The sequence below is a fragment of the Engystomops pustulosus genome, chromosome 1 (genome assembly GCF_040894005.1).
Source record: "Engystomops pustulosus chromosome 1, aEngPut4.maternal, whole genome shotgun sequence".
In the NCBI taxonomy this organism is placed as follows: domain Eukaryota; kingdom Metazoa; phylum Chordata; class Amphibia; order Anura; family Leptodactylidae; genus Engystomops; species Engystomops pustulosus.
In genome coordinates, this window is record NC_092411.1 from 151,554,040 (window position 1) to 151,567,560 (window position 13,521).

The window sequence follows — 13,521 nt, forward strand, 5'->3', positions numbered from 1 at the left end:
GGAGGGCCCCTCATCACCGGATGAGGAGGAAGAGGAGGATGAGAAATAGAGGAATGTGGCATCCTCCCCTTCTGAATCAGTATCGGAGGCAAGAAAGGCATATGCCTCCTCTGCTGAAAAGGTTCTTTGGGATGAATGGGACATTTTTTATTGGGAGGGGGTGTGTAAATGTAGTGCTTCAACACGTGTAAAAACTTTATTCAAGGGGGTGTGTATGTTGTGATTCAACACGTGTATGGGAACCAATAACACTAGTAAAAAAAAAAAAAAAAAAAAAAAGAAAGACGACCTGTGTGCTTTCAAAAAAACTGTAGTAGAAAAAGTTACTACAGTAAAAGAAAAAGTAACTTTTATCCTCCAATGCCAAAAAGACAAAAAGATACTATGACAAAAAAATGAGCACAGCGCTCAGTTGTCACAGCACACAAAAGAAAAAAAATCTGCACAAAAAAGAGCACAGACTATTCGGCACTGATGCAGAACGCACACAGGGGTATGCGACTGCTACAAAACTGACAAAAGAATAAAAAAAAAACTGTGCCTGTACCAAAAAATGAACAGAGATACAATCAACTGCTCAGCGGCCACAGGATCCACACACCAAAAAAAAAACTGCGCAAAAAAAGAGCACAGGCACTGACCAGTTAAATTTGGCACTGATCAGCGGCTGGTTTGCAGAACGCACACAGGGGTATGCGACTGCTACAAAACTGACAAAAGAATTTAAAAAAAAACTGCGCCTGTACCAAAAAATGAACAGAGATACAATCAACTGCTCAGCGGCCACAGGATCCACACACCAAAAAAAAAACTGCGCAAAAAAAGAGCACAGGCACTGACCAGTTAAATTTGGCACTGATCAGCGGCTGGTTTACAGAACGCACACAGGGGTATGCGACTGCTACAAAACTGACAAAAGAATTAAAAAAAAAAACTGCGCCTGTACCAAAAAATGAACAGAGATACAATCAACTGCTCAGCGGTCACAGGATCCACACACCAAAAAAAAAACTGCGCAAAAAAAAGAGCACAGGCACTGACCAGTTATATTTGGCACTGATCAGCGGCTGGTTTGCAGAACGCACACAGGGGTATGCGACTGCTACAAAACTGACAAAAGAATTAAAAAAAAAACTGCGCCTGTACCAAAAAATGAACAGAGATACAATCAACTGCTCAGCGGTCACAGGATCCACACACCAAAAAAAAAACTGCGCAAAAAAAGAGCACAGGCACTGACCAGTTAAATTTGGCACTGATCAGCGGCTGGTTTGCAGAACGCACACAGGGGTATGCGACTGCTACAAAACTGACAAAAGAATAAAAAAAAAACTGTGCCTGTACCAAAAAATGAACAGAGATACAATCAACTGCTCAGCGGTCACAGGATCCACACACCAAAAAAAAAAACTGCGCAAAAAAAGAGCACAGGCACTGACCAGTTATATTTGGCACTGATCAGCGGCTGGTTTGCAGAACGCACACAGGGGTATGCGACTGCTACAAAACTGACAAAAGAATAAAAAAAAAACTGCGCCTGTACCAAAAAATGAACAGAGATACAATCAACTGCTCAGCGGCCACAGGATCCACACACCAAAAAAAAAACTGCGCAAAAAAAGAGCACAGGCACTGACCAGACAACTTTGGCACTGATCAGCGGCTTGCGGTTTGCAGAACGCACACAGGGGGTGCGACTGCTACAAAAGTGACAAAAAAAGAAAAAAAGCGACAAAAAAAAAGAGCACAGAGTCTCAAAGTCGCCACACACACAAAGGGAGGGGAGGGAAGGGTCTGGAACAGGCATAGGGACAGGGATCAGGACGCTGCGACTGCTGTATGCAAAAAAAAGACAAACAGCAGCAGCAACAATAGCTCAGCAATTACTCGCAACACTCGGAAATGTGACAGATGCCACCAAAGGTGCCAACTGGAGCAAAATCTAGCTAGACAAAGCACAGACGGGTATCACACACTGATCTGTACGCTGTTCAGGACTAGAATGCAACGTGCAGATCAGTGTGCAGTACTTTGAATCTCCCCCCACAGATCTGATTGGTTGGTCAGTACAGGCCAACCAATCAAATCAATCAGGAAGGTGGCATGATGCCACCTCGTCATCAAGAAGGGGAGGGGGACGAGGGGGGGTGGAAGAAGAAGTGTGGGGGGGGAAGGATGAAGAAGGGGAGGGGGACCACGAGGTATGATGGCTGTCAGCCATCTTGATACATTTAAAACTTTATATTGATCCGATCGGTCGGTCACTACTGACCGACCGATCGGATCGATCTGAGAGGTGGCAGGATGCCACCTCTATTCTGTGACACAAGGTGGTGATCGGGTGCTGTGTAGCACAGCACCGATCACCACCATTCCACATGCTGTCCCTCGCTACCTGTCCCTCCATGCTTCCTGTCCCTCCATGCTGCCTGTCCCTTCCGTCGCTTCCGACATGCGACTGGTGGGGGGGGCGGGGTTGGAGGTGGCACCACTCGGCACCACCCCCGGAAGACTCAGGGAAGATGGTGTGATGTCACCATCTTCCCAGCACTGCACCGCGGCGGCAGAGATCGCGATCCGACATGTCGGTCTTTACAGACCGACAGATCGGATCGCTATGGGGGATGGCACGATGCCACCAATGCGCCTGACAGAAGGAGGGGATCGGAGCTTCCACAATCAGCATCGATCCCCTCCTTCTATGCTGTAAAAACGCTGATACAGCGTCTTTTAACTATTACATTGCTGCAATCGGCTGGTCTGAATTGACCAGCTGATTGCAGCGATCGTGGGCATGGGGGGGGGGAGTGACCCCCCTAGTCCTTGAGGGGAGATGCCCTGCTGTCAGGGACAGCAACCATCTCCCCTCGATCACTGTGTCTGTAGACACAGTGATCATTACAAGCCATGACGTAATAGTACTGCATTTTGCGGGAACTCACCTCCCGCCATGCAGTACTATTACGTCAAATGTCGGGAAGGGGTTAAGCCCACTGGTCCCATAGCATTAGAGCGAAGGATCCATTTGCTCTCTGCCTGTAAAAGTTGGTGCTGGTGACCATTACTGATCGCATGTGTTTCAATGGAATCAGGCTGAGCTCCGCCCACAGACATTTGCATTGCTTTCTATATGCAATGTAAACTCCCCATGTGACCGCACTCTAAATATGCAGATAATACTTTTTTTTTCTTTTCTTGAAAGTTTCCTATTGGTAGAGTATGGTGATACTTTTATGTGTATCGTATCACACCCAAAATTTTGATATCCTGTAGGTTGAGTATAGCACCTTGGAATAGCACCTCCCCCTTTATTGGGTCATATGATATTTATGATTTTTTTCTATTATTGACAACATCATCTCCCTTTGTTGGACCTGCATTTAATATCTTGGGAGTAAAAGTACCCTATGATCATTGCTTTGCTATATGTTGAGCATCTTACTGTATTAAAGGACATCAGCCATCAAAATTAAGCATGGATAAACCAGAGAGACTGACTCCTAGATCTAGGCATTGGGACTGTTGTAATCTTGTTATTTTTGTTGTACATGGCCTCCTTCCTTTTAAAATCAACTTTTAAAATTATGTTAAAAGGCTGGAAGGCTACTGTGGCAGTTCCCAGAAACCCTCTGTGCTTCAGATTAATAGGCTGTTACACTGTGCAGGAACACCGTGTGCTGAAACTTCCTGTACTGCAGTTTGAATACATCAGGCAGAAAACGGGGGAGGGGGGGGGTTCAGCAGAAATGAGTGCAAGAGTGTAACATCATGTGAATCTGCAGCATAGAGGGGCTCTGGGAGCCCCTCAGTCTTATTAGTGTAATTATAAAAGTTGATTTTAGAAGGATAACTATTATGAGACGATAACCACAATCACACTGCCTGGATCCATGAGTATGTGTCTCTTGTTTATCCATGCTTGTTTTTGATGGTAGATTTTCTCTAGTAACATTCACTGACCACTTAATAAGGTGCAGTCTTTGTAGTTAAGTTGTTGTCTCTAGACTAATCGTTTTCAGGTTCCTTTATGGCATTTCTTTTTGGATTATTTATTTACATGTGTCTGTCTATTTTGAGAGTTTATTGGCTGATTTCTTTATTGCTTTATTTTTTATTTTTTTTTGCATGGGAAGTTGCATGTGTAAAGCACAGTGGGCATTCCCCATGAAGCATGCTATATCTCCCCATCTATAATTTCAGTACTCTAGTCTGTGTCTCTTCCTATATCCAGATGGCTGAGCAGAATGTGATTTCGGTGAGACATTCTCTCTTGAAATGCACAACATTCTTTGTGTGAATGATAAAAACCACAGTGCTCTGAAGTAGGCTAGCAAGAGACATCTAGAGAAGTTAGATATGACTCCACATAGATTTGTCTGTAGTGTGCAACAGTGGAGCAGCAGCTGCACGGTGCGCACAAAATGGTAGGATAAACTAACATTTGTTTTATTTTATACTAAGTAAAACGTAGTAGATATGGCTTCACACTACTTCCATTGTAACTTGTGAAAGTGACTTTTGACTGCACCATGTTGGTTACAAGAGCTCCAAACCTAATGAGTTTTTTTGCAACCAGTGTATAACGGTTTCTCCATCTTTGGCATTCACTTTAATTATTTGCAATGAAGGCAATGCAACACTCTTAGGCCCCTTCCACACTAGCGAGTGTGATGCGATGAACTCGCATCACACTCGCAACGCAAGCTGCCGGGAACGCACGGCCCGAACCCTGCACCGTGGGAGTGAACTGACATGCTGAGTTCACTCCCGCGGTGCAGGGTTCGGGCCGTGCGTTCCCGGCAGCTTGCGTTGCGAGTGTGATGCGAGTTCATCGCATCACACTCGCTAGTGTGGAAGGGGCCTTATACTTCTAGCCTAATGATTCCTAGCACTTGTGGTTTCAACAAAATGGGTGGGGGCTGTGTTAGGCAATGTCTGCCACTAATAGATTGTGGAATTGTGTCCAATTATTGTGTTGGCTAGCTTAACCAAATTTGTCTTTGCAGAGATCTGCTTGCTGACACGAGGAAGACGCACAGCAAGTGTCCGAGCGGACACATACTGCCGTTTATACTCTCTTTCTGTGGATCATTTCAATGAGGTCCTGGAAGAATATCCTATGATGAGGCGGGCATTTGAGACAGTAGCCATTGACAGACTGGATAGAATAGGTAAGAATATTTTAAGCATGCACCTGGCACCTTAGTACACAATAACAAAAAGAATGCATTCTGTAACTATTCATGTAGGTTTATATGGTCCATTTATATTACATTTCTTAATTAAATGAGAAAAAATAGTCAAAATTGGCAATTAGGAGAAAAAGATGCTTGAAACAAATGTTTAGCAGATCTGGTAGGAAAATTAACAATATGCCAAGATGCTAATTAAATGGAAATAATACCAATAGATTTCCATCCTTGATTTCTTAAAATTGTATTTCAGCTATAGTGTATGTAAGCAGATGAAACCATCCCAAATGAAACCTGACACAGCAAGATTTTGTTTTTGGATATGCTGTCTGGTATTGCAGCTTATCCACAAATAATTGGTGCACTTCCATTTAAAGACTAGTGTGCATTTCAAAGGAATGGGAGCAGAGAGTGCAATGAGGTGGTATAGCACGTAATATCACAGAGTATCGAGAAGGATGTACACCAACTAAGAGGAGTTTGTTTCTTTGAAGGGCAAGAATCGGGTAAGTAGCCCGAATGTGGATGGTTCCAAATGGTAAAACATAAAAAAAAAAAAACATCACAAAATGGGGCACCTCCCAAACACTTGCACCCTGTAGACACATCACCAACACAAAAAGAAGTAAAAGTTGTGTAAGGAGAGATCAACATTTGTCGCATATACTATGGAATTTGATGTCCTTCAACCAATGTTCATTCAACTACTTCTTAACAGGAACGGTAGAATTATCCAATAATATTCATTCACCAAGAGTAGGAGGGTGGAGGCCCAGAATTTGACAGCAGATAGACTACAATGGATCATGGGAGGCCACAGTAAAAGGGTGGAAGAGCATAAAAGCTTATAATAAAAGCAACAATCAAGTGCAGTCAAAATAGCAAAGGTTCACTCTTGATTCAATAGCTAAAGGCTCTGTTTTTGGGGGGACCATGAAGTGGGGATCGGCAGCGGCCACAAAATCATGCAGACACCTTCTCTGGCATGGCATATTTCAAGTTCAGCTCACAGAGGCACTTCTTTATATGGATGTACTGGGCAGTCTTCCTCAATCAGGAAACCCCATGATCTTAACATTGTCCTGTTTCATAGGGACCATGTCTATATCACTGTGGTCCAACAACTTGGCAATAATGTCCTAGAAGGGCAACTCTTGGAGGAAGCTTGTGATGCAACTGGCCTCTTAACTGCGAAGGTAGTAGTGAAACTGTCCCTCCCAAAAATTTGATCAGGTAATGTAGAAGGGTTGGAACCTTCTGAGTGTTCAGTTAACCCCACAAAGCACAGATTGCATCTATGTAACCTATTCTCCTGGTCGTCCAGACATTGATAAACTTGTGGAGGTCATTGACCATTTGAACAAGAGTTTACTGCATTGGGATATGGATGTCTTCCATGTCACTCACTCTACCTGAATAATCCTCTCTCCTGAAAAATCTGAGTGAAGTGAATCTTCACTTTATCTGCTCTGCTCGGCAGGATACAAAGTACATATTGCGAAGAGGAGGACCAGGGCAATGTGATAACAGCAAGGTGATGCACATGCAAGCAGTCTTAAGGTACAGAGTGTAGAATCACTGATAGCACTGCTAGGTAGCTGGGTCAGTCAGCAGGGAGGTCCATGCAGAGGCAACCTGTGCACATACTGAACAGCCAGGCAAAATGCCATCGTCGGGGAAGTTCAAAGTTCCATAGTAATGGAGGGAAGACCAACCGACCTTTATGGAGAGCACGATACTGCAGTGCAAGTAAGAAAAAAATCTTCTTCTGTTGACATAAAGATCAGGTCCTCAGAGGAGCGGAGTAGAATATGTCATTCTCAGTGGTACAGGCTTTCCCCCTCAACTCACACAAGTAAGACAAGATGGTTCCACATAGCTGAATGGACGTTTGCCTCTGTGGGGTCACCTGGATGGATGGTGCTGGCATGGCTGCAGAACTGAAGAAATGTCTGCTATAATAAATGGTATTTAAACAAAACCCAACCGCATGCTCCATTAAAAAACCTGCAGCTCAGAGGTATTTTCAGCGGCAGTCAAGTCTGTGCCATGCCACTCCATTGATTTCTATTATACTGCTGAAGAGAACTCTGATACAGTACTGTGGGACCAGCATCTATCAGACACTAATGGCATATTCTGTAGTTATACCATAGGTGTCTTAAGGTAAGTATACCCCTTAAATCATGGTGCTTTTCTGCTTTATCTTGGCCTCCGGCAGTATCATCACCACCTTCAGTCTAAGGTTACAGCATGTTAATGTGATGTTTTTTATTAAATAAATATTTCTAATTTTTATTAAGAAAAGTGGTTGGGTTACCTATATTTTGGTGAAGTGTGATAGGTAGATAGGGAACTAGAAATAAGAGATTGGTAGGTAGGTACATAGATAGGTGGATAGGTAGGTAGATAAATAGATAGATAGATAGATAGATAGATGGAAAAGCAAGGTAGGTCAAAATTGTGTTGCATCCAATGCACTTACATACACCGGAAGAGGATGGTGAACTCCGGCAGACCTGAGCGGGGAAGCGACAGATGCAGGAAATTAGGCGCACGATCTTCGTGAATCGTGGCACAGTGCATTGATGTCAGACAATAAAATAAGTCCAAAACACAGAAAAAAACCAGACACCCACAAATGTCTTGAATAAAGATAAACGACTCCCCTTGGGTCCTGTCTGGTGAACTCTGTGCTAGGGTAATAACCTGGGTGCCCACAGAAATGGCTATAGGTTTGCCACCACTCATAGCTGACCACATAGCACCACTCTCATGTTAACTGTAAACTAGGGGTAGGGGGCTGAAAAGCAATATACTGGGGACTGGCCGGCTAAAGACAGGGGAGGGGCAGGGGCTGAATAGCTTTATACTGGGTGAAGGCTGTGACCAATGCATTTCCCACCCTAGGCACCTAAAATTAGGTACCTTGGCTTATATTCGGGTCAGCTTATACTCAAGTATATATGGTACTAGAAACTCCCTATTAATTTATATATATTACCTCCTAATAAATATAAAGAGCCAGAAAGTAACCTTCTACAACCTCCTTTGCTGGAAAAATGAAGTTGGTGCAATTACATCATCATGTCGTCTGTGTAATAGAGAGGGCATAAGCACTCTGCTGTGTGCATCTTAAAGACGCATAAACAGGTTTTTTTTTCAGCATGGACCTGTCAATAGCAGGCCTAAGGCCCCATAGCAGTTGCTTGGACCGTCTTCATTGGAGGCACACCACTCCAGGCAGTCACAGAAACTTACTATTACCGTCTTAGGTTCCTGATACTGTCCTGAAACACCTGTCCACATAGAAGGGATCTATCATTTATCTGCTTGACTGTGTTGATGCGTGGCTGAAGAGATAAGCATAGAGAGAGTGTTATAGTTAAATGTTAGAAGAGAGCTTCCAGAACTGTGGTAGAGACATATATGTTCTATTAATAGCCAAGCTCTATCTGGCACATTCAAATTGTTACTAAAGTCACCATTTTATGGACATAGCTGTGACTGTGACAGTTTAGAAAAAATGCAGCATAGCTTTCTATGCTACAACTATTAAAGGGGTTTGCTCATGAAAGAAAATTCAGGAATTTCAATCCCCTAGTGATGTTTACAAAATAAAATATAATTTTAGGGTCAGTTCACACTACGGTTGTGATTTCCGTTTCTAGTGGCCACCTAGAAAAGTAAAAACTGAAATAGAACGGATCATCTGTTGTCATCCATTATTCTTCAGTTTTTTCACACAAAAAAAGGTGGAGCTTGCAATACTTTTTTTTCCTTTTAGAAAAAAACTGATTCAAAACGGATGATACCAACCTGACCATAACGGATGACATTAAGTTATTTTTAAATTTGGGACTGATAGTGTCAGTTGAAAAAAAAATTTTAGATGAAGAAATAGACAGATATAGACAGAAATAGTTGATATATGTGAGGTATAGAGAGAAAGCTAGGTAGGCAAATAGAAATAAGAGATCGATAGGTAGTTAGAAATGAGAGGTGACTGGCGAAGTACAGTCAGATGTCTCATTGGCTAGAAGTACTGAATTTCTGAAAAATATGCACTTTACCTGGATCAGCTGATCACAGGGGCACATTTACTTTCCCGTCCCGTTGACGCCGACAATCCGGAATGTCACCAAGATCATGCGTCCAATTTCCTGCATGTGTCGCTTCCCCTGCTGAGGTCCGCCGGAGTTCACCTTCTTCCTGGGGCATGTGAGTGCTGATTTTGCGACACAATTTGGTTTTTAAATTCCGTGGTCTGTCCGAATCAGTTGGGTTGTCCGACGTCCAGACCACCCCCCGATTTGTGTTGCATGCAAGCCGGCGCCGATGCGCCACAATCCGATCGTGTGCGTCAAAAACCCGGAGCAATTCAGGATAAAACGGTAAAAAGTTGTGAAACCCGACGAAAATGCAGTGTTCAAACCCTTAGTAAATGTGCCCCACAGTGTTCCATGCAGTGAATTTGGATGTGTGAAATTATGGTACCCAAAGGCCTGTGGCACCAATAGGGGAATGTCTGTGAAATCCAGCCAGCAAATGGTCTGTGATGCATAAACTGACCATGGTTGGGTGCCACTGACCTAAAGGTCCAAAAAAGGCTAGTACCTGAATGGAGGCTGTTTTGTGTTTCACCTGGGAACTGGGAGTTTCTCAATTTATTTCACTTTGGTCCCTACTGTGGTTAGGGTGCATTTGTAATGTCAATCATTGTATAATATAGCTGGCACTACAGGTAACTACCTCTGGAGTGAATACTGGTCTATGAGACACATGGAAGTGAGAATTCTTTGGGTGTAAAAGGTAATTTGAAATTGAAAAGCAGCAACTTAACAGAAACTTTTCATTCTCTACACAGGGAAGAAGAATTCTATTTTAATGCATAAAGTGCAGCATGACTTGAACTCGGGTGTTTTTAACAACCAGGAAAATGAAATTATCCAAGAGATTGTGAAGTATGATCGTGAGATGGTTCATCAAGCTGAACTCCACCAGCTGAGTGGAGGGATGTATGCAACATGCAATCCTCCTTCTCCACAACCCCAAGTAACATCTGCTATTGCAACCTTACAGCAAGCTGTGGCCATGAGCTTTTGTCCCCCAATGGCAAGCCCATTAGTGGGGTCTCCCAGAATTATGAGACGGCTCCAATATGCCCAAGGAGGACCTGGAGCATTTTCAGTTTCCCCAGCACTTTTCCAACCACCCCTGCAGCTCTTGCAGCATCATCCACCTCCCCATCAAAGCCCACGCCGACAGTCCGCAGTTGTGCCCAGTCCACCAAACCAATCACCACGAGTGTCTCAAAACTTTGCCTACCCAGCCAGACATCAAACAGGCTCACAACTTTCTCTCACCCATTCTGGGGCTTCTGCCTCTCCTCAACGGCTCTCTGTACACAAGAGCACACACTCGCTGCATTCTGGCACACTAACACGTGAGTCTCGTCCTCTTTCTGCTTCACAGCCCACACTGCCTCAGGGAGCATCACAGCTCCGAAGTCCACCAGCTCCCCCTCAAGCAACTGGCAGCTTGACCTCCTCTGTAGCCAAGGGGGGCTTGGGGCCACAGGCAGCCCCAAGAGTGCCTGCCCCTGCTAGACTCGCCCTCTCCCACCAGTTGTCCTCTTCTGGCACAGTTGGTGGTGTGTCGGACTCTGCAGTGGGATCATCATTAGGAGGCAGGAAAGATTCTGTTGTCAGTGCCCCAGACACTGATCCAGTAAGAGGGAGGCTGTCTGCAAACTTGTGACAGACTGAGAACACCTAGTGTCTGTTTTGGGTGGTACCTGATAACTCTGAGAAAGTAAAATGTGCACTTGTAGTCAGCCACTCCTAGTTTTTTTGCTAATTTCCTAATATTTTCACTGCATACTGATGAGCAACATTTTGAGTAGTGGAAATATTAATTTGTGAAAATGCCAGGGGAATTAGTAGTTAACTCAGTAAATGCCACCTCTGACAGCAGTCTACCACATAACTTCTCTGCTGTTTACAAGAATAGGAAAATGTGGCACTGTTCCATGCCAGAGATCTGTGAAGAGCTCTGCATGAAGTGAGAGAGTGCGTAAATCTTGAATTAAATGGGACTGAGGCAGCCGGCCTGCCAGTCATTAAGCACGAGGGTGTTGGATGCTAATGAGTTTTGGTTAAAAGAAAGCTGCAGAGCAAAACAGTCTGCTTGATACATCCGTACTCGTAATTCTAAAACTGCAAGTTTGTTACCAATTTACCCCAAAACATACTAAGCCAATAGTTGTGTACAAGCTGCAGGCAGTTTGTGAACTATAGTCCTCCTGGACTATCTTGATCCAGTGACAGTGTCACGTATGGATCTCATGTGAAGCACCTATATTTATATGATCATGCATAAGCAATTTAATTTATAATCATTTTTTTTTTTTAATCGGGAGACATATTTCTATGTGATATCACATATACGAATGCTCCTTCTGCACAGTTTGTGCGGCTTCCTCCCTTTTAACCACCAAATGTTATAGATCAAGACTAGGTATGGTTTGTCCCCGAGACAAATAGTGTACTAATAACTGAATGCATAGCAGTAACAGGTGGCTGCTGTGGTATTAGATGTATCCTTACAGCAATAATGCAGCCACTATCTACAGCTGAATGCCAACCCTTCCAATGGTTAACCAATATGAGAAATAAGGCTGTATCGACACTTGATTTAATACTAAAAAAAGGACTAAAGGCAAACAAACACTGGTGGCCAGTAATGACACGCATGCTCTGTATTCGCAGCTGCTAGTTTACAACTTGCTCCTGGTTTATCTGTGGTGCCAAGCAGCCCTTCACCTCTCCTGGTCATTCCAATGACCATGGATCTGCCAGATCCCTTGCACCAAAGGACCTGTATGTGTTTTATCAACTATGTAAAGCTTTTGTTTTCCTCTTTACTTTTCCTTTCTCCCCCTCCATTTGGTTTCTGTATCTCACCATTTGTTAATTCCATGGATTGTATTTTAGAAAGCCATATTTATGTATATCACAGCTGTATATTAAGATATATATACCTGTATAATCTGTACACAATACATCCTGTTATAAAACAGGAAAAGGGTTGAGTGTCTATCCTATAGCTGTAGAGTTGTAGAAGCTACACGTCAGGACTTTTCACGTGTCGTGAAGGAGGAATGCTGTGGCAAAGCACATTAAGGACTTATTCACGTTTTCTGATTTATCTGTAGTGAGGTGCTCATAACCATGAGAGCACATTGTTTGCATTTAACAGCTAGTGGGAGATGTACACAGGAGGATTAGTAGTGCCATTAAACTCCAATGCTGGGAAATTCTTTCTGTAGGAGACTACGGCGAGTTAGATTCCTGGCTGGCTTACTACTTTGTACAATACGTGGATAAAGAACATGCAATGTTTTACTAAATGTGTGCACCCACACTGCAGGCAGACCACAATGTGTGAACAAGTCCTACACTGGAGTGCTGCTTTAAAACCATCCTAGCAAGGGGCAGTCCCATACAGAATAATGCCGTTTGTTTCAGTGATTTTATTGGCAGTAAAAATCCATTCCGCCCTCCGCTGACTTGTGGCTTTAATTGTGACATAATACAGCAGGTACTACTTACTACAGCAGCTTGTGTCAACATTGCATAGACCCTAAACTATTCCTCAATTCCATTTGTCTCCAAATTTTAAACATTTTTGAGGGGGAAAAAAGGTTTTCTGGGGGAACGACTTACATGTTTTAAATGGGACTGCCCCTGTGGGATAACACATATAATGCAATTTAAGTCATTTAAGGAAAGTTTCCCAATTCCGAGAAAGAAATATACATGTTTGTATTATTTGAAGGAGTTACCCCTCAACTCCATGGTGGCAGTGCCATCATGTGTGGCTGGCAATGTCATTGATGAATGTATTTTGGAGGTTGGGGGGTTAATAATAAGAGTGCAGGGTCTCCTGTCTCTGCAGAAGCTGCACTTTACTAAGCAAACAATTCCAGCTTCTCTGTGTGTGCAATAAACAGATATTTCTGAACTGTGTCTTGTTGTACTGGTCAACAAGGAGATAATCTGCAAATGACATCAGTTATCTCCAGTGTTCTCATAGTGTCTGCAGACCACTCGTGCCTTTTAGCCGCTGCACTGAGCAGTCCTGACGCATGGTTAATGTGTTGCTGATAGATGAAGGGTATTCAGAGGACACTTGAAGGAATGAATTCTAGAGCAGAGGAGATGCGCAGTAGGAGGCAGATTGACATAGATATATTGATGAGTTACTCAATACCAAACCTGGGGACTGATTAGATGATGAGTCTTCCTTATGACGTACTCACAAGCAG

General features: G+C 43.4%; 1 protein-coding gene across 1 annotated transcript in view; it reads left to right on the forward strand.

The window, feature by feature from the left end:
* The window catches only part of HCN2 (hyperpolarization activated cyclic nucleotide gated potassium and sodium channel 2), a 47,708-nt gene extending 34,491 nt beyond the window's left edge, over nt 1-13,217 (forward strand). The window contains exons 7-8 of the mRNA XM_072111044.1: nt 5,007-5,171; nt 10,060-13,217. Coding sequence (XP_071967145.1) covers nt 5,007-5,171; nt 10,060-10,952 — 1,058 coding nt within the window. The 3' untranslated portion in view covers nt 10,953-13,217. The remainder of the gene's footprint in view (nt 1-5,006; nt 5,172-10,059) is intronic.
* Nucleotides 13,218-13,521: the final 304 nt, after the last annotated feature.